At 41.1% G+C, this 21,076-nt stretch overlaps 1 protein-coding gene across 1 annotated transcript in view; it reads left to right on the plus strand.

The window, feature by feature from the left end:
• The first annotated feature begins 8,978 nt into the window (after positions 1 to 8,978).
• PHC3 (polyhomeotic homolog 3) overlaps positions 8,979 to 21,076 on the plus strand; it is a 104,485-nt gene continuing 92,387 nt past the window's right edge. Inside the window, exons 1-4 of the mRNA XM_084638145.1 lie at positions 8,979 to 9,034; positions 12,469 to 12,616; positions 15,584 to 15,742; positions 19,391 to 19,468. Coding sequence (XP_084494271.1) covers positions 8,994 to 9,034; positions 12,469 to 12,616; positions 15,584 to 15,742; positions 19,391 to 19,468 — 426 coding nt within the window. The 5' untranslated portion in view covers positions 8,979 to 8,993. The remainder of the gene's footprint in view (positions 9,035 to 12,468; positions 12,617 to 15,583; positions 15,743 to 19,390; positions 19,469 to 21,076) is intronic.

Consider the following 21,076-nt stretch of genomic DNA (forward strand, 5'->3'; position numbering starts at 1 on the left):
ACAGCAGTGATCTGTTATCCGCAGTTGGTACAGTCCATAGCTTTCTGGGGAGGGGGATATTACAGCGAGAATGGGCAAAGCCATACGGAATTCTGGGGCTTGTAGTCACTAAGGTTCAGAATCAGGGGGCATGCGCTGCTGCTGTTCTCTACCCTTGCCATAGTTGAGTAGTATGTGTGGGTGAAGGCATAGAGGTTGTTGGGATTTTATAGGGAAGGATCTGCCTGGGGTGAAATAGAAGTGTCTGACAGAGGTTTCTTAAGGGTGTAGTGCTCTTCACTTCGAGGAGTTAAGGATGGGGAGCTTGCTACCTTTGGTAGGTTGTACCAGCACAACTGCTACTTCCGCCTCCTCCCTCATGTGGTGTGTGAAATCAAGAAGAGCACTTTTTTTTTTAAAAGTTGTGCACGTGCTTGAATGCTTTGCTGGATTTGAGCCTAATCCAATTCCTGTTTTAATGCAGTGTCATTGTAGCCTCGTTGGTCCCAGAATATTACAGAGATGAGGTGAGTGAGGTAACATTTTCTATTGGACCAACTTCTGTTGGTGAGAGAGTCAAGCTCTGTGTAAGCTTGAAAGCTCTCTCTCTCTCACTAACAAATTGGTCCAATAAAAGATGTTACGTAGAGAAATAAATGGGGGGTGAGGTATTTTAATGGTAATATATCAGTTGTTTTGGGAGCAGAAGTAACAACTAGAGCAGCATTTGCTGAAACTCACTGCAAAAATCCTTTTTTAGCACACTGATGTGATTTACCACTGTTTTGAGGTTATGATTAATTAACAGGTTTGAATTCAACAAATGATTGAAACCTGCATGCACTACACTATTCACTACAGCATTCAGGTGCAACAGGATAAAGTGTCATCAATAATTTGCTAGGACAATCTACTCCATTTTTCAAGGGAGACAAGTAATTTGGTGAGGAGTGTTCTGCAGTAATGTAGAATACTCAGGAAGCCTGGGTGATCTATTCTCATTTTTTCCCATGTATCCACTAATATGGGTGTAATTTTAAACCTGTTTCTGTAGGCAGCAAAACATATCATCAGTAATTTACCAGAAGGAAACATAGAGCTATGGTAGCTCTTTGTCTAAATTATTTCTTTTAAGCAATCATACAATTAGAAGTTTCTAGATCTGTTTGTTTTTTTTTCCTGACAATCAGCTACAGACCTTGTTCCTGCTGTCACTGCTTTGAGGTCGGTGGAGTGAAATATTATAGGATAATGCAACAGTTTGTGACAAGCTGGTCAGTGCACTTGTTAATCACCTCCAGAAAAAAAAAAGGGGGGGGGAATCCACACATTCAGATCTGGACCTAACGTAATTTTGAACTTCCATTCACCAGCATTAAACAAAGGAATAAGGCCTGGTCTACACTTAAAAATTAGGTCAACATTGCTACGTTGGTCAAGGGTGTGAACAATCCATGACTGATGTAGCTATGCTGACCTAACTGCTAGTGTAGACACAGTTATGTCTTCCTCTGTCAATGTAGCTACTATTGTTCGGAGAGGTCGTGTTCCTACACCAACGGGAAAAATCTGTTCCCTCGGTATAGGCTGCATCTACATTACGGGGTAATGCCAGCACAGCTACAGCAACATAGCTATGCTGGCATAGTCTCTTTAGTATAGCCTTACCCTAAGACTTGCATTTACTAGAGATCAAATAATATAGGGTAACAATACCTGTAATTTAGTCAAACACGTGCTTCTTCCAGGTCCCAGTATGTTATTTTCTAGTTCATTCTCTATTGTTAATTTACTACCTTACCTGTGAGGGGAATCAAGTGACTGCAGCCAATCAGCTTTGATAAGAAAACAGTTGTTTTCTGGGAAATTATTACAAATCTAGTTGCTAACTACCTGGAACAAGATTTTAACCCTTGGCTTGCCAGGCATCAGACAAAATGTATCAGCCTGCCATGCTTCTGTAATGCAAAATCTTAAATTATCCCACTCTGTTACTGTATCACTGACAGACCAACCAACCTGATGACCCATATTGTATGATCCATAACAATTTAACAGAAGGCATTACAATTGTAATCAAGTCAATCTACTTGTATGTAAATTTCAAGGAGATGTACTAGATCAGAGGTTCTCAAAATACATTTTTTGGTGGCCTCAGAGTACAGCCGCCAACTCTTGCGAGTGGCTGTTCTGACAATTTTTCCTACAATACTTAACTTTAGGAAAAACAAATAAATATGCACATATACATGTCCAAATCATTGTAAATTTATTTTGTAGAGGTTTTTTTGCAGACTCAATTATTAAAAATAATGTACAGTTGTCTCTATTCTTTACTAGACCTAAACAGAATAGAAACTCAAATAAGGCGTTTTGCACATTCTTGTCTCTTTTGTTGTTGTTTCTTTTGCTTTTTGGTTGCTTTTTTAAAAAACCTGCTAGCTAGTAAATCTGCTGTGGAAATTGATATACAAATTTATAACAAATTGATAACAAATATTACTTTTCACAGCAGCAGACTTACTAGCTAGCTGGGAGGCTGTGAAAAGTGATATTAACAAACATACAAATATCAATTTTCACAGCAGACTTACTCAGCCCTGGCAAGCCAGGGGACAAATTAAGCCCTGGATGGGAAGGTTGTTAGGGAAACAGCAGGGGCCAAGGGCAATGGATGGGGAGCAGGGGAGGCAGTGGGGGTCGGAGGTGGTGTGTGTGTGTGTGTGTGGTGGGGGGTGAGCCGAGGGCTGGCACCCACAGCCAGGGTCCAGGGCTGGAGCCTAAACCCCCACGACCAGAGCCTGCTGCCCCCCACCCCAGGACTGAAGCCCAAGCCTCACTGCCCCTGGAAAGGTGGGGAACTCACACCGGCTGCCTGTTCCTGTGGCGTTTGTGGCTCCGGAGGGAGGGAAGTGCCAAACCCCTGCTGATGGCCCTGGGGGAGGGGCCACTGCTTTGCACCTGACCCCCACCCCCCAATCACTGCCTAAGAGGCTGTGGCCACTAGAAAAGCCTCTGGTGGCTGCATTTGAGAAATGCTGTAGTAGACTAGCCATCATCAACTAATTCATTTGTAGTAAAAGAAATCAAAGGTAGATGCCAAATGCATTTGTCTGTGTTTACCTATATCTTGTTATAAGTTTAACAATGTAACCAGATTAGCTTGTAGTAGCTTGTAGCCCCTGGTGCGCCGGATCAGTTTGTTTACCTGCCGCGTCCGCAGGTTCAGCCGATCGTGGCTCCCACTGGATGATGACTCAGCACATGTTCATTTTAAGAACACTTTCACTGTAGATTTCACAAATGCAAAGATGGTACCAATGTGAGATTTCTAACTGACTCAAGGTTTAAGAATCTGAAGTGCCTTTCAAAATCTGAGAGGGATGAGGTGTGGAGCATGCTTTCAGAAGATAGCTCAGTGGTTTGAGCATTGGCCTGCTAAACCCAGGGTTGTGAGTTCAATCCTTGAGGGGGCCATTTAGGGATCTGGGTCAAAAATTGGGGATTGGTCCTGCTTTGAGCAGGGGGTTGGACTAGATGACCTCCTGAGGTCCCTTCCAATTCTGATATTCTGTGTGTGATATCAACACTCTGATGCGGAAACTACAGAACCCGAACCACCAGAAAAGAAAATCAACCTTCTGCCGCTGGGATCTGACTCAGATGATGAAAATGAACATGTACTGGTTTGGATTGCTTTGGATTGTTATTGAGCAGAACCCGTCATCTGCATGTCCACTGAAACGGTGGTTGAAGTATGAATGGACATATGAATCTTTAGCACATCTAGCATGTAAATATCTTGCAACGTTGGCTACAACAATGCCATGCGAACACCTGTTGTCACTTTCAGGTGACATTGTAAACAAGAAGCAGGCAGCATTATCCCCTAAAAATTGTAACAAAACTTGTTTGTCTTAGTGATTGACTGAAGTAGGACTGAGTGGACTTGCAGGCTCTACAATTTTACATTGTTTTATTTTTGAATGCAGTTTTTTTTGTACATAATTCTATATTTGTAAGTTCAACTTTCATGCTAAAGAGATTGCACTACAGTACTTGTATTAGGTGAATTGAAAAATACTATTTCTTTTGTTTTTTTACAGTGCAAATATTTGTAATAAAAAATAAATATAAAGTGAGCACTGTACACTTTGTATTCTGTGTTGTAATTGAAATCAATATATTTGAAAATGTAGAAAACATCCAAAACTATTTAAATAAATGGTATTCTATTATTGTTTAACAGTGTGATTAATCATGATTATTTTTTTAATCGCGCAATTAATCACGGTTAATTTTTTTAATTGCTTGAGAGCCCTAGTTATAATGAAGGACCAACTAATTGCTTTATGTGAATAAGTGTAACTAGTTTACCTGGGTATGCATAGGAAGTAGAAGACTAGCTTCAAAGAAATGGTCCACATAATATATGCATGACCTAATCAGGGAAGGCCCTGCCATGACAATATCTCTTAGGAGGTTTGTCAACCTGCTAGAAAAGCTATAAATAGGGCCCTACCAAATTCAGGGACCATTTTGGTCAATTTCACAACCAGAGGGTTTAAAAATTAGCCAGTTTAACAATTTCAGATGTTTACATCCAACCCAAAATGGGATAATTGGCGTGGGGGGGCTTGAAAATTGTTGTAGGGTTGTCACAGGATTGCCACCCTCACTTCTATGCTGCCTTCAGAGCTGGGCTCTGAAGACAGCAGCTACCAACCTTCCTGAAGCTAGAGGAGGTTCCCAGAGCTGGGTCCCAACTGCTGGGAGCACCTCAGCTGGGGGCTCCTAACTACTAGTCCACTGGCAGATTAATGCAGGGGCCCTGGCCAATTTGGGGGCCCCCAAATGCGTGATGAAGCTCCAGCTACAGCCATGGGGGCCAGAAGCCCCAAGCCCAGGTGCCCAGAGCCCTGGCAGGAGTGGAAGCTCCGAGCCTGGTCAGAAGCCATCAGGGTGAAAGCCCTGGGCCAAGTCCTGAAGCTGCTAAAGCACAGAAGTGAGGGCACTCCCAGCAGCATGAGAAGATCAGATTTCATGGGGCAGGGCTTATTTCACGGTCCGTGACACATTTTCCATGGCCATGAGCCTGATCCTGCCATGTCGAGTCTGCTTAAACTTTGAACAAGGAAAGTATAAGTTGTCAGATGGAGATCTTCCAAATAATTATTTGGAATACTCTGGAAAATGCATGGAAAGACTTCAACAGACTTTACATCTAAGCTGCCTTTCGATTCTGACCTGTTGGGAAGATTCCAGAGAGACTTTTACAAGCCAGCAATTTATTCCATCACTGCTGTGATCCTGAACTCTGAACACTGGAAGTCACTTGTATATATATTGATCTTTTAACCATTTGTAACCCTCTTCTTTCTTTTTCCTTTTATTGTTAAATCTTTAGCTTTCGTTACTAAAAGATTGGCACCAGCATGATTAGTGAGACTCATATTGACCTGGGGATAAGTGTCTAACCAATCCAAAAGGACCAATCTCCCATAGGGTGAATCAGGTTTTCAGTAACCCCTCTCTATACTCCACTTGGCTGTCTATATGCGATCCAGGATTGCTAAAAGGTGACTATGGTTGGCTTCTTGTTAACCAGTGTGGCATTGCAGAAGCTGTTTTGTTACTGGCTTGGCTAATAAAATTATAGAATAAACTGACAGTTTGGGGGATTGTCTGCCGTATTTCTTGCAGTCTGCCCTAAGTGTGGCATTCTCAGTGTGGCTATGGCCCATTCAGGCTTCCATTGAAGTCAATGAAAAGACCCTCCTCATCCTTGACATCAGTGGATACAAAATCAGGCCCATATCCTGTGAGGTGCTAAGCACCTCCTAGAAAGTACTGAATACCCTCAACTTCCTTTGAAGTGAATGGATGAAATCCTGACCCCATTGACATAAATGGCAAAACTCCCATTGACTTCAATGGCATCTGGATTTCACCCAGTGAGAATTGAGGGCTCTTGGAATCTGTAGATGTTTAGCACTTTGCATGATCAGGCTCAGAATAAAAGATAGTTCTCTGGCAGCAGACAGTGATTAAAATCATGCACGGATTTGATAGATACAGTACCACTATACCTGCTAAAAATATAGAAATTTTTTAAAAAATTCTAAAATGTCATTTTAAAGTTTTTTAAAAGAACTGATTTTTAAAATTTTAACAAAGTATTTACTGAAAATATGAAGGGTATTTTTTTTAACTTCTTCACCCTATAATTTTACACAATCCATAAATGGCTGCACTCACTGTTCTCTGCAGGACAGTGAGGGTGTGTCTACAGAGCAAAGAAAAACCTGTGGCTGGCCTATGCCAGCTGACTTCTACTCACTGGGCTCAAGCTGCTAGGCTGTTTCATTGCTGTGTAGATTTATGGGCTCAGTCTGAAGCCAGAGTTCTGGGACCCTCCCACCCTGCAGGGTCCTAAAGCCCTAGGGTGACCAGATGTTCCCATTTTTTATAGCGGCAGTCCAGATATTTGGGGCTTTTTTTTATATGGGCTCCTATTGCCCCCCACCCCTGTCCCAATTTTTCACACTTGCTATCTGGTCACCCTATAAAGCCCGGGCTCCAGCCCAAGCCTCCATGAGCCCAAGTCAGCTAGCATGGGCCAGCCATGGGTTTTTCTTTGCTACATAGACATATCTTGAGTAACTACCTTACATTGGTCCCAATCCTACAAACAGTTAGGCACATACTTAGCCCCATTGATTTCACTGATTATGTTGTGTGGCTTTATGTTTGAAGGTGGTATTTGTACCATAGGTTACTGCTTTTTTGAATAATTGTGGCACCTTTAGAGACTAACCAATTTATTTCAGCATAAGCTTTCGTGAGCTACAGCTCACCTCATCGGATGCATACTGTGAAAAATACAGAAGTTGTTTTTATACACACAGACCATGAAAAAATGGGTGTTTATCACTACAGAAGGTTTTCTCTCCCCCCACCCCACTCTCCTGCTGGTAATAGCTTATGTAAAGTGATCACTCTCCTTACAATGTGTATGATAATCAAGGTGGGCCATTTCCAGCACAAATCTAGGGTTTAACAAGAACGTCTGAGGAACAGTGTGTGTATGGGGGGGAGGAGGAATAAAACAAGGGGAAATAGTTTACTTTTTATAATGAATCAACCATTTCCAGTCTCTATTCAAGCCTAAGTTAATTGTATCCAATTTGCAAATTAATTCCAATTCAGCAGTCTCTCGTTGGAGTCTGTTTTTGAAGTTTTTTTGTTGAAGGATAGTCACTTTGAGATCAGAAATCGAGTGACCAGAGAGATTGAAGTGTTCTCCGACTGGTTTATGAATGTTATAATTCTCGACATCTGATTTGTGTCCATTTGTGTCTGGACAGTCTCTACATAAAAGAATAAATGGACACAAATCAGATGTCGAGAATTATAACATTCATAAACCAGTCGGAGAACACTTCAATCTCTCTGGTCACTCGATTTCTGATCTCAAAGTGACTATCCTTCAACAAAAAAACTTCAAAAACAGACTCCAACGAGAGACTGCTGAATTGGAATTAATTTGCAAATTGGATACAATTAACTTAGGCTTGAATAGAGACTGGAAATGGTTGATTCATTATAAAAAGTAAACTATTTCCCCTTGTTTTATTCCTCCTCCCCCCCCTCCTCAGACGTTCTTGTTAAACCCTGGATTTGTGCTGGAAATGGCCCACCTTGATTATCATACACATTGTAAGGAGAGTGATCACTTTAGATAAGCTATTATCAGCAGGAGAGTGGGGTGGGGGGAGAGAAAACCTTCTGTAGTGATAAACACCCATTTTTTTCATGGTCTGTGTGTATAAAAACATCTTCTGTATTTTCCACAGTATGCATCCGATGAAGTGAGCTGTAGCTCACGAAAGCTTATGCTCAAATAAATTGGCTAGTCTCTAAGGTGCCCCAAGTACTTTTCTTTTTGCGAATACAGACTAACACGGCTGTTACTCTGAAACCTGCTTTTTTGAATGTGATTGGTGGAATTAACTTGATCACTGAGTTAGCATGTCACTACGCAAGGTGATGACATTTTGTTGCTATGCAGTCATTATCTTGGTGTGAAAATGTCACAACACAACCCAATGTGATCATGAGTCACAACATCATCATTGAATGTGTGGTATCAAAGGGGAAATTAATATATGATATATATTTGTTCAACACTAAAAATAAATTAGTTGCATTTCTATAGTGTCTTCTATCCAAGGATCTTAAAATACTTACAGATTAAAGTGATTTTCAAATGTTAACTAATTTAGCCCTCACAACATCTCTGAGAGAAACATTTAATTATACAGATCTAACGAGGGGGAAACTGAGAGCAAAAATTTTCAGAGTTGTCAACCTCTTGCAGGTCTCATTAATTTCTGGGGGAGATGTGAAGGCTGGTACCTCTGAAAATCAGGCCTGAAGTGACATGCAGGGTGTGAGCCAAGCAGGGCAGGGAATCCAGGTTTCCCTTTCTCTCAGCGCCCTGCTCTAGTTACCCTCTAATTCTGACCAGCCTGTCTCCTGTGCACGCTTTAGATTTTTCCAAAAACAAACACTGGGGAGGGAGACTGGAGGGAGTGCCATTGCGTTGGGCTAAAGCGCGGCCACCATTTTACCATGACCCGTGATAACCTTTCATGGGCCCTGGCCGGGGGCAATTTGGGATACGGGACTTGATTAAAATGGTAACAGTCCCCTCGAAACTCCCACGACCCTGGGCCACGGCTATTAGCCCTCCGCCTCCCACTCCCGCTTTAAGCCTGTGGCGACTTAGGAGAAGCTTATTGACAACACAAGCGGTGTGGGCTGGGCAGCGTGAGGGACGTAGGACGCGGAGCAGCGGCTGTCTGCCGCACTCTGGCGCCCACACAGCTCCAAGCAGGACCGCGGTGCTAGGTGAGGTACCTGCAGCAGTGGGGCCGGACGTCTGGAGCCGGGGGCTCACAACTCCCCCTGTCCCCCCGACTTCGACCTCCCGGCGGCGGCGCGCATGCGCAATGCCTCCCCGTGAGGGAGGAGAGAAGATGGCGGAAGCGGAGTGAGTAATTCGTTCGAGGCGAATCCGGTCCCGCTCGGGTGGATGGGGGAGGGGAAAGCGGGCGGGGCCGGGCCGGGAACTGGGACCTGATAACGCGGCGACCTTGGGCTAGCCTCATGCAGGGAGCCGTTCCCCTCTCCCGTCTGACAGCGGGTGCCAGGCAGGGCATCGCCGGGCGCTGGGCCACGGGCACCTCCTGGCTCAAGGGCTCCTGCCTGCCGTGCTGCCCCCACCAGGGGCCCGTCTTGGCCAGCCCGCCCCACAGGACGGCACTGTGGGGGTGGTGGCACAGTGGGTGTCCTGAGGGGGCGGTGACCTGGCCTGAGGTGGGATGCGGTGGCCTGGCCCAGAGGTGGCAGTACCGTGGTGGGAGGCTGTATAGCGCTGGGGGTCGTGGGGTCGGTGTCTTGGGCCAGCAGCGTGGTTGTCTTAAGGTGTGTGGTGGCACGGAGAGGGCAGTGGCAGGAGCGCGGGGGAGGGTTGTTTCTACCACAGGGCAGCCTGCTGAGGGCACGGCCCAGGCATAGGGGAGGGTGGAGACTGCTGGGGTGGCTAGGCCTCATCAGGCAGTTTCATGGACTCTGCTAAGCTTACTTGGGTTTGTGATTAAACTTCAAAAACAGACTCCAAGGAGAGACTGCTGAATTGGAACTAATTTGCAAACTGGACACCATTAAATTAGGCTTGAATAAGGACTGGGGGTGGATGTGTCATTACAAAAAGTAAAACTATTTCCCCATGTTTATCCCCCCCCCCCACACACACACACTATTCCTCATGCGTTCTTGTCAACTGCTGGAAATGGCCCATCTTGATTATCACTACAAAAGGATTTTTTTCTCTCCTGCTGGTAATAGCTCACCTTAACTGATCACTCTCCTTATAGTATAGTGTGTATGGTAACACCCATTGTTTCATGTTCTCTATGTATATAAAATCATCCTACTGTATTTTCCACTGCATGCATTCGATGAAGTGGGCTGTAGCCCACAAAAGCTTATGCTCAAATAAATTTGTTAGTCTCTAAGGTGCCACAAGTACTCCTGTTCTTTTTGCAGATACACGCTAACACGGCTGAAACCGTTGTTTGAAACCTATTGTTCTACTGATTCTTGGTGTTTGATGCCTCTGTCATCTGGTAATTTTATGGGTTCGCTTAGTTGCTTGGGTTGCTCCAAATTTTAGTCTAAGGCTATGTCTACACTAGAGAGCTTGTACTGAGGCAGCTGTGCCATTGTAAGATCTCTTGTGTAGCAGCTCTATGCCAATGCTATCAAGTCAGTCCTATAAAGGGACTTTGGTTTCAACCTTCAATATGGAGAGGTTATCTTCTGTGTCATAAATCATCACCCACCTGCTGAACTGATTCTGGATTCCAGGCTCTTCAGCCCCCAAAATACAAATTTCTCAAAAATGGTAGGTCTCTGTCACTTGAGCTAACAAAAGATCATGTTATCTGTCAGCTAATGAAATACCTGTAGTTCTTTCTACGTTGCAACCGATTAATAGAGAAGATAATGTTCTCTTTTTCTTTCACACACACAAAATGTCCACATGTTGCTTCCATTACTATTGTTTGTACTGTGGTAGCACCTAGGTACCACCAATGAAGGACCCTGTTCTGTTAAGCCCTGACCACATAATCAGTGGCAAAAAATACAAGAGCAGGGTTGATTTGAGTGAGTTATGCACCCAGGGGGTTTAAGATTGGATCTCAAATTAAACATAACAAAAACTCTGCATAATTATAGTATATTTTCTTCATATAATTAGTGCATTAATTTTCTACAAATGAATGCTTGGGAAAGTTGGGAGCGTAATAAAGCTCTTTTTGAGCAAGTGGGACCATTTAAGCTAAAGGAGTAACTCTTATCTTGCAGAAATCATAGCCTGTTGGCCTCTTGTGGATCAGCCACTAGAGGCGGATACATCACACACATAGCCAGTGTTGTACCTTCAAAATACTTATCAATTATGAAAATTAAACATCCAGAGTGATTCCCTATATTAATAACTTAGTTGAATTAGACAAGATTCTGCTCAAATCGGAAAGAGAAATTTTAAATGTAAATGTTTCATTGAAGTGAACCCAAGATCCTGCACAGGAGGGAGATACAATACTGTAAAGTTTGCCTCTATATTAATTGCCTTCTTACCTGTTACATTTTTTTCTTAATATTGAATGATACTGGCATGTGCACATAGGGGTGTTGTCCTCTGCTGGAGAGTATCAGAACTGATCAGCTTTGTACCATAAGCCCTATACATAACACCTAATGATGATGATACTGTACCTAACTCTTACATATCATTTTTCATTAGTAGATCTCTAAGCACTTTGCAAACAAGTATCATTATTCCCATTTTACAGCTGGAGATTCTCTTTCAGTTCAAGTGGTAGGACGCCTATGCTTTTGGAGCAAGAATTCTGAGTTATTTTCCCACTACTGCAATGAGGTTCCCAATGGCCATGGCAAGCAGCATAGTGACAAGTGTGAAGTCCTAGATTGTCACATGTTTGTTAGAATTTATTGATTATTACAAGTTATGTACTGTAAGCACTCTACAGAGCTTTGTTATGCTCTTAGCAATGCTGTTCGTCTGCAGTATACTGCAACTTTCTGAAGGACTGCTTTCTGTGCTCTGCTACCTTCTCTTAAAAACATAAAGTAAAAGAAAAAGTATGTTCTCCTATGATCCTACTCCTTCCAAAAATAGTAGTCCTGCTATTTATTGTTGCTCTGACCATACTGAAACAGAAAATCGAACAAAAATGTTAACTCCTCCAGAAACTCATAGTGAGTTTACTTAAATTTTAAACACGGCTTCTGTGAAGAGAAGTCATCTTCTACAGAAGAAAGAAAGAAAGGTTGGTTAGGAAAGCTGAGGAAGTCTACATTAAGTGAATGAATCTGTATTTCAGATGGTGGGTAAAGAGAGGCCAGAATAGATAAGAAGATTCCCTTCGTACAACACTGCTCTTCTGCATAAAGCAGCGGAGAAGTAAAAGCAATTTTCCCACAGTCTTGTCTCCTGAGGGCAAAAGTGAACCACCAATGATTTTTTTTTCAGAAACTTTATCTTGGTGCAGGTGCATGATGTGAGTAGGCAGTGGCTTTCCCACTGTGCTTCTTTGGAGGATGGTGATATAATGTGTAGCTTGGTGGTATTCAGTTTTGACGGTAATTACATCAGTAAACTACTACTTTAGGAGTTTTTGATGTAGCTTAAGTGTATTATACCTAATAATTAGAATACCTTCACAAGCTTAAAACTATGTCTGCCTGTCCATAAGTGATATACAATGAGTCCTTTTCTTAGGAATTAACATAAATTGTCCATGATTATTTCTTTGGAATAATTTTAGATTTTTTTTTCTTTAAATTCAGTACATCATGTACTAGTATAAATGAACTGCTTGAATTTCCTGCCAGACTGAAAGAACATTGCACTGCTATGGAGAATGAATCCAATGCAACAACATGTTCCGCATGTACAACTACCATCACCACCACCTCCTCCTCTCGGACACAACCACCACAGATATCTGTCTACAGTGGCTCTGACCGACATGCTGTACAGGTACTGGGCTGTGATGTAGAGCAGAGGTTCTCAACCAGGGATCTGGGGCCCCCAGGGGGCCACAAGCAGGTTTCAGGGGGGCCTCCAAAATAAGAGAGCAAAGCCAGTGTTAGACTTGCAGGAGCCCAGGGCAGAAAGCCGAAGCCCGAGCCTTGCCATACGAGGCTGAAGCTGTAGCCCGGGCAACTTGGGCCCCCTGTGCCCCTGCCCTGTTTGCTACCCCGTAACGCTGGCCCTGGCTTTTAATCTACTGGATATGTAGAAAAACCGTTGTGTGGCACAGGTGGGCCAGGGAGTTTTAATAGCATGTTGGGGGGGCCTCAGAAGGTTGAGAACCTCTGATATAGTATAGAGAGAAATAGAAAGAATTTCATAAACAATGTTTACTGATTAAAAACTCAAACATAGGCAACGTACTGGCTTATAAAAATAAATCGGGCAGTGCTGCATGCTAGTAAGTTAAAAGTTTCATTCTTTCTTTTCTGGTTCTCACTGTCTGGGTTGTTTGAGTGTTTTCATGAAATAGTGATTGTTTACAAAAAACTTTCAGTGGTAGAAACTGTGCTGCTGACTTGAATCTTGCACTATACAGACTAGTTTTGTTATCACGATCATAAGTAATGGAGTGGATGAAATATCTAGATTCCCTGGAACCACAGCCTTGTCATGACAAGGGTCAGCTCAGCTCTCTGGTCTTTTGCATAGATAAATTGTGTACCGTGTATTTTGTAAGGTTGTATGTGAGGTTTTTCTGATAAGACCTTTAAAAACCAATGTGCATAGACATTAATGATGAAATCTTGGCTTCATTGAAGTCAGTGGTAAAACTCCCATTGACTTCATTGGAGCTAGAATTTTATCCCAAAGGTCCTATGACACGTTTTTGAAGCGTAGGTGTAGAAGGTTGCCCCAGCGTTCTTGCCAGTCTTTTCTCTCTAATCCCGGCTGTTGTGCAACGTTTCTTAGTGCCAGTTATCTGCTTATCTGTCATTTACCTCAGAAGAGCCAGCATTTCAGTAGGGCTGTATAGTATGTATTTTATCTGTAAATTGATTTGGGAACAATTGAGCTGAAAGGTGCTATATAATGTGGATTGTCAAAGAATAGGCTTATACTATAGACCAGAATGTGTGTGTTAGTTACAATCTATAATTCACTTGAACGTTGATTATGTAGGAAGTTTAGTGTTATGCAGGTGTTCAGGGAGTGGGGGAGTGTTTGTTTGTTTTTTATTTTCTTGCAATGGTGAACTTCCATTATAGCACTAACAAGATTAAAATAGTTGAGTATTTTGTAGGGCTGTCAATTAATCGCAGTTAACTCACACAATTAACTCAAAAAAATTAATCATGATTAATACCAGTTTTAATTGCACTGTTAAGCAATAGAATACCAATTGACATTTATTAAATATTTTGGATTTTTTCTACATTTTCATATATATTATATTCTGTGTTGTAATTAAAATCAAAGTGTATATTATTTTTTATTACAAATATTTGCACTGAAAAAATTATAAACAAAAGAAATAGTATTTTTCAATTCACCACATATAAGCACTGTAGTGCAATCTTTGTAGTGAAAGTGCAACTTACAAATGTAGTTTTGTGGGGTTTTTTTGTTACATAACTGCACTCAAAAACAATGTAAAACTTCAGAGCCTACAAGTCCACTCAGTCCTACTTGTTGTTCAGCCAATCACTTAGACAAACAAGTTTCTTTACATTGACAGGAGAGAATGCTGTTCTCTTCTTATTTACAATGTCACCAGAAAGTGAGAACAGGCATTTGCATGGCACTTTTGTAGCTGGCATTGCAAGGTATTTGCGTACCAGATATGCTAAACATTCATATGCCCCTTCATGCTTCAGCCACCATTCTAGAGGACAAGCTTCCATGCTGATGACGCTCATTAAAAAAAGAATGCGTTAATTAAATTTGTAACTGAACTCTTTGGGGGAGAATAGTATGTCTCCTGTTCTGTTTTACGTGCATTCTGCCATATATTTATCGTTATAGCAGTCTTGGATGATGACCCAGCACATGTTCATTTTAAGAACATTTTCAGTGCAGATTTGACAAAATGCAAAGAAGGTATCAATGTGAGATTTCTAAAAATAGTTACAGCACTCTACCCAAGGTTTAAGAATCTGAAGTGCCTTCCAAAATCTGAGAGGGATGAGGTGTGGAGCATGCTTTCAGAAGTCTTAAAAGAGCAGCACTCCTATGCAGAAACTACAGAACCTGAACCACAAAAGAGAAAATCAGCCTTCTGCTGGTGGTATCTGTCTCAGATAATGAAAATGAACATACGTCGGTCCACGCTGTTTTCGATTGTTATCGAGCAGAACCCATCATCAGCATGCATGCATATCCTCTGGAATGGTGGTTGAAGCATCAAGGGACATATGAATATTTAGCACATCTGGCATGAAAATATCTTGCAACACTGGCTATAACAGTGCCATGAGAATCCCTGGTCTCACTTTCAGGTGACATTGTAAACAAAAAGCGTGCAACATTATCTCCTGCAAATTGTAACTAAACTTGTTTGTCTGAGCGATTGGCTGAAGTAGGACTGAGTGGACGTGTAGGCTCTAAAGTTTTACATTGCTTTATTTTTGAATGCAGTTTTTTTTGTACATAATTCTACATTTGTAAGTTCAACTTTCATGATAGAGATTGCACTACAGTATTTGTATTAGGTTAATTGAAAAATACTATTTCTTTTGTTTTTTACAGTGCAAATATTTGTAATAAAAAATATAAAGTGAGCACTCTACAGTTTGTATTCTGTGTTGTAACTGAAATGAATTTATTTGAAAATGGAGAAAACATCCGAAAATATTTAAATAAATGGTTTTCTATTATTGTTTAACAGTGTGATTAATTGTAATTAATTATTTTAATTGCTTGATAGCCCCAATATTTTTTAATTGTGGTTTGTTATGTATTGGTATATTGCAGGTTATTCAACAGGCCTTGCATCGTCCCCCTAGCTCAGCTGCTCAGTATCTTCAGCAGATGTATGCAGCCCAACAGCAGCATTTAATGCTGCAGACTGCTGCTCTACAACAGCAGCACTTAAGCAGTACCCAGTTTCAGAGTCTGGCAGCTGTTCCACAGGTGAGACTTAAATATGTTATGATGTTCTGCTTAGGACACCCAGAACTGTGAGCCACCATGTTACCCCTCTGCCCGCCCCCAGCAAGAGTGAGTTTTGCTGGAGATTAAACTGTGTCCCCGCTCCCTGCCAAAGCAACTTGTCTGCTTCACCAGCAAACTCCTCAAAACTCTGCCAGCGTTAATCTTGCCTTGCAGGTAATAATCAATGAACCTCAGTTCCTGAGTTCCTCACTCAGTGTGTGGTTTCAGAGTAACAGCCGTGTTAGTCTGTATTCGCAAAAAGAAAAGGAGGACTTGTGGCACCTTAGAGACTAACCAATTTATTAGAGCATAAGCTTTCGTGAGCTACAGCTCACTTCCTCAGATGCATATCATGGAAACTGCAGCAGGCTTTATATATACACAGAGAGTATGAAACAATACCTACTCCCACCCCACTGTCCTGCTGGTAATAGCTTATCTAAAGTGATCATCAGTGATCAGGTGGGCCATTTCCAGCACAAATCCAGGTTTTCTCACCCTCCACCCCCCCCCACAAATTCACTCTCCTGCTGGTGATAGCCCATCCAAAGTGACAACTCTTTACACAATGTGCATGACAATCAAGTTGGGCTATTTCCTGCACAAATCCAGGTTTTCTCACATCCCCCCCCACCCCCATACACACACAAACTCACTCTCCTGCTGGTAATAGCTCATCCAAACTGACCACTCTTCAAGTTTAAATCCAAGTTAAACCAGAACATCTGGGGGGGGGGGGGGGTAGGAAAAAAGAAGAGGAAACAGGCTACCTTGCATAATGACTTAGCCACTCCCAGTCTCTATTTAAGCCTAAATTAATAGTATCCAATTTGCAAATGAATTCCAATTCAGCAGTTTCTCGCTGGAGTCTGGATTTGAAGTTTTTTTGTTTTAAGATAGCGACCTTCATGTCTGTGATTGCGTGACCAGAGAGATTGAAGTGTTCTCCGACTGGTTTATGAATGTTATAATTCTTGACATCTGATTTGTGTCCATTTATTCTTTTACGTAGAGACTGTCCAGTTTGACCAATGTATATGGCAGAGGGGCATTGCTGGCACATGATGGCATATATCACATTGTTGGATGTGCAGGTGAACGAGCCTCTGATAGTGTGGCTGATGTTATTAGGCCCTGTGATGGTGTCCCCTGAATAGATATGTGGGCACAATTGGCAACGGGCTTTGTTGCAAGGATAAGTTCCTGGGTTAGTGGTTCTGTTGTGTGGTATGTGGTTGTTGGTGAGTATTTGCTTCAGGTTGCGGGGCTGTGTGTAGGCAAGGACTGGCCTGTCTCCCAAGATTTGTGAGAGTGTTGGGTCATCCTTTAGGATAGGTTGTAGATCCTTAATAATGCGTTGGAGGGGTTTTAGGTGTGGTCTCTCTCACTAGACACTCACAGAAATTGTTAAATTAAGTTTTCTTCCTCCAAAGAGACAGTGTACATATTAGCCTGTTTACTTAGCTGAAGACTTTCATTTAGTTCAGTATAATGGCACTGAGATGATTCATAGTAAAACTTAGAAAAAGTTTTTATTAACAAAGAAGAGATTTTAGTGATATTCTAAGCAAGAGAAGGAGACAGGTATGGTTATATACAAAACAAAACATACTTTATATTGTCTAAAACTTAATTTTAGCAGGATACAACCTTTGCCTAAGCAGTTTTCTTACTTATATCAGGTTACCAGCATCCCCAACCTTTCGGATGACAGGATCCAACTGTCACAGGCTGAAAGGGTACTGTACGCTATGTCCCTTAAATAATGGATAGTTTAAAAGTCTTTTTGCTCCCCTTACGTTACCCAAAACCCATTGTCTCTGCCTTAAGAGCCAGGAACGCATCCTAGGTACAGGTTCTGTCCCCTGGTGAGCTCACTAACCTCCTCCTTCCATTTGTTAGCTTGATGGCTTTGTTTACCTTATACGTAAATTTGCTTTCATTGTCCTTTGCCTGCAATCAAGATGGTGAGACAGGCAAATCCACGTTCCTTTGTTTAGTGTATGCACTGCCTCCCAAGCCCATATTTCCAGCACACACACAACTCTTTGTACACAAACTGTACATATCACACAATGATTTTGGAACCAGCGTGTCATCAGTTTACATATAATACCTTACAAGACACCATTTAGATACGTATTATGACACCAGTGCATTGTGGGTACTGTGTGTGTGAGGCCTGATATGCACTACAGTATGATGGGCCCTCTGCCAGTTGGCAATGAGGGCTCCCAGGGTCACATGTGTAAAACTAATACTCTAGGATGAAAAATGTAAACCATTACTAAACATAAACAGCTTTACTGTGCATGTCTAAATATCTCACAATAATTCATTGTAGTATTTTAGTGACTTCATTCTTTTAATTGTCTCTGTGTGGACTGCAAACCCACTTGAATATTTGTAGTTTTGTAAGAATCTCATTAGGTGCCTATCCTATGCTCTGGGTGTCCATTACATATATTATATAATTATCTGTATAGTGTATTTTGGTAAAGTAAAGGACTTAATGATGTTAACAGGAAAAATCCAAACTTCTCCAACCCTCAACCCCGCTTTCCAAAATATGGATGCAGGGGAAGGAACATAATAGTCTTTAATACAGATAAAATAAAAATAATTAGTGTTTTATATTTTATTTTGGTACTTAATTTTAGTGAATCATGCCGAGGAATATGGGTACATAATAAGTTACAATAAACCTTAGTTGTAATTCTGAAATTGGAAAAGAAAGTACGAGACAATGCCATGTTCTGTTCCCATTTGCAGAGGCTTTAGCATTAATCATCACAAGAAGCCTTCTCCAATGCTCATTAAAGTCAGTGGAAAGACTTCCATTGACCTCAGTGGTTATTGGAAAGGGAACAGTACCCTGGTGAGAGAGGTAATTATCATTTTACACATGGAGAGGCTGAGACATGAAGAATTAAAGACCTCAAGGCTATACAGCTTTATTTTATCAGACATAGGATTAGGACTCGGGAGTTGCTGGATCACAGTCGTGTACCTCTTCCGCTGGATCATGCTGATTGCCTGAGATAGTCATATGATCTCAACTTATAATTGAGATGACTCAGAAGAAGGTAACTGATGTTGCATCCATGTTCAATAAAGGACCTTGAATTTAAAACAAATAAATACAATCCACACAGGACTTGACCTGGTAATCCTTACTCATGTGAGTACATATTAAAATATATGGGGGTTGTCTTATGTGAGTAAGCATAGTGGGATTGCATTCTTAATTAGAAAGTGGATCCTGTTTCCTTGCTGTTCAGATATGTTTTAGGCTGTTATCCATATTACAGGTAACCCTGCTCTCACCCCCAAAAGCAAAACAAGATTGCCATGCAAATAAAAGTGAAAAGTTGTAAACAGATTCAAAGGTAGCCAACAATAGAGAGAATTGAGGACACTGGGCAGTTTAGGACCATAGTTTGGAGTACACTGTGCTGTAAACATATCCCTAACTCTACTGGGTAAAATTTATTTATTTTTACTGGTAATTCAGAGAAAGGGTAAAACTAGAGGTGGGTTTCTGTTGGCTCATGTAATAGTATCTGTTTAAACATTTTTTTTATTTCCGCTTAGCTGACGTATTTAACATATATTCTTGCTATTTAGGCAAGCCTGTCGGGTGGAAGGCAGTGTGCATCACCTACTGGGAGCGTCACTCAGCAGTCAAGCATGTCACAGACCTCGGTATGTAATCAAACAAGGTTCTATATCCCATCCTAGCCTTCAATGGCTATAATGCAACTTCTTGTAAAGAAAACATTTTTCATGTTTCAAATAAATAAATCTGACTAAAATTATTGCAACATAATGAGAAGTAGGTACATAATGAGACTGTAGTAGTTAGAGGTAAAAAAGATGTATTCGATCATAGAATCATTAATTAATGTAAGATACACTCCTCTAAAAGGACATCATGTGTTTAAACTAGTACCCCAATTAGTCTGGGATTTTCAAAGGAATCCAAGACAGTTAGTTGCCCAATTCTCCTTTGAAAATCTCAACCTTTATCTTAAGAAAATACTAAGTACAATTTCTAGGAAGCATAATTTAACATTAAGTTGCACAATATTTTACAGTTATTGGACAAAATTTTCAAATTTGAAAATCTAAAATTAGGCACTTAAATCCATATGTGGGTAGTTAAATAAAGGTAGCTTGATCTTCAGAGCTGCTGAGCAAGCTGTGGGTAGTTAGCACCTTAAAAGAGTAGACCACTTTTAGTCATGCCTAAATATGGATTTAGGCACTTAACTTTAGACACCCAAATGTTAATATTTTTCTTAAAATATTAATTGCTGGCATGTACCACTGTATTCAGTAAGTATCTATTTGTGGTAGCTGTTCAGATTAGTTTCCACAATATTACCCTTTATACTAATTATTGTTTCAGATTCTGATTGAGGCACAGTGTTAAAGTACACAAATACCCAATTGTTGTTTATGAATTACAGGCCACTGTGTTTAGTGCAGTCGTTTTCAACCCTTTTTCATTTGCGGACCCTTAAAAAAAATTTCAAATGGCGGTGTGGACCCATTTGGAAGTCTTAGACAGTCTGCAGATTCCAGGTTGAAAACCACTGTTGAATGGTATCCGCAGCCTTTCGCGGAGCCCTTAGGCATAGTCTGTGGAACCCCAGGGGTTGAAAATCACTGGCGTAGTGCAAAAATAGATACACTTTGTTTGGCCTCTACAATTACAGATTTTCAATGCTGTTCCTTTAAAACGCCACACCTTATTTGTATGACATAAGGCTTTTTGCAGTTATGGTCTCATAAAATACATGTGTTTAGTAGGGAGCTATTACACAAGTGCTTGTCAGTCTGTTAACTTGCATCTGTTAATTGGAAATGCTGAGGAACAGATTAAAGTAAACATAAGGTTTAATTTTTCAAAATCTCAGAAGCTCACTGTTGCATCAAATTTCTAATTTTGTAACACTAGGTATTGTCATTGTTAAATGTCATTGTGCATTTAAACTGAAGTATACAAATTGGCCAATTAAGTATATCTGGCCATCTTCTCATATAGATACTTGGTTTGTGTATGCATTCATGATAACTGTATACAGAGATCAGACAAGCGATTACACATAATTTGAAGATTCTGATTCCTTGAAAACCAGTACAAGCATAGCAAAATTTTAATGTGGCGATGCCGGGAAGTGTAATATCTTCAAAGTCAAAACATCGTAAGTCTCAGGAAGACAGATTTAACTGTTTCAGTAGGTTCCACTTTTGAATATTGTATAATGGAATAGCTTTGAAAAACTAGATGTGACAGATTACTATGCT

Source organism: Lepidochelys olivacea, assembly GCF_965140295.1.
Source record: "Lepidochelys olivacea isolate rLepOli2 genome assembly, chromosome: 9".
NCBI classification, from domain to species: Eukaryota; Metazoa; Chordata; order Testudines; family Cheloniidae; genus Lepidochelys; species Lepidochelys olivacea.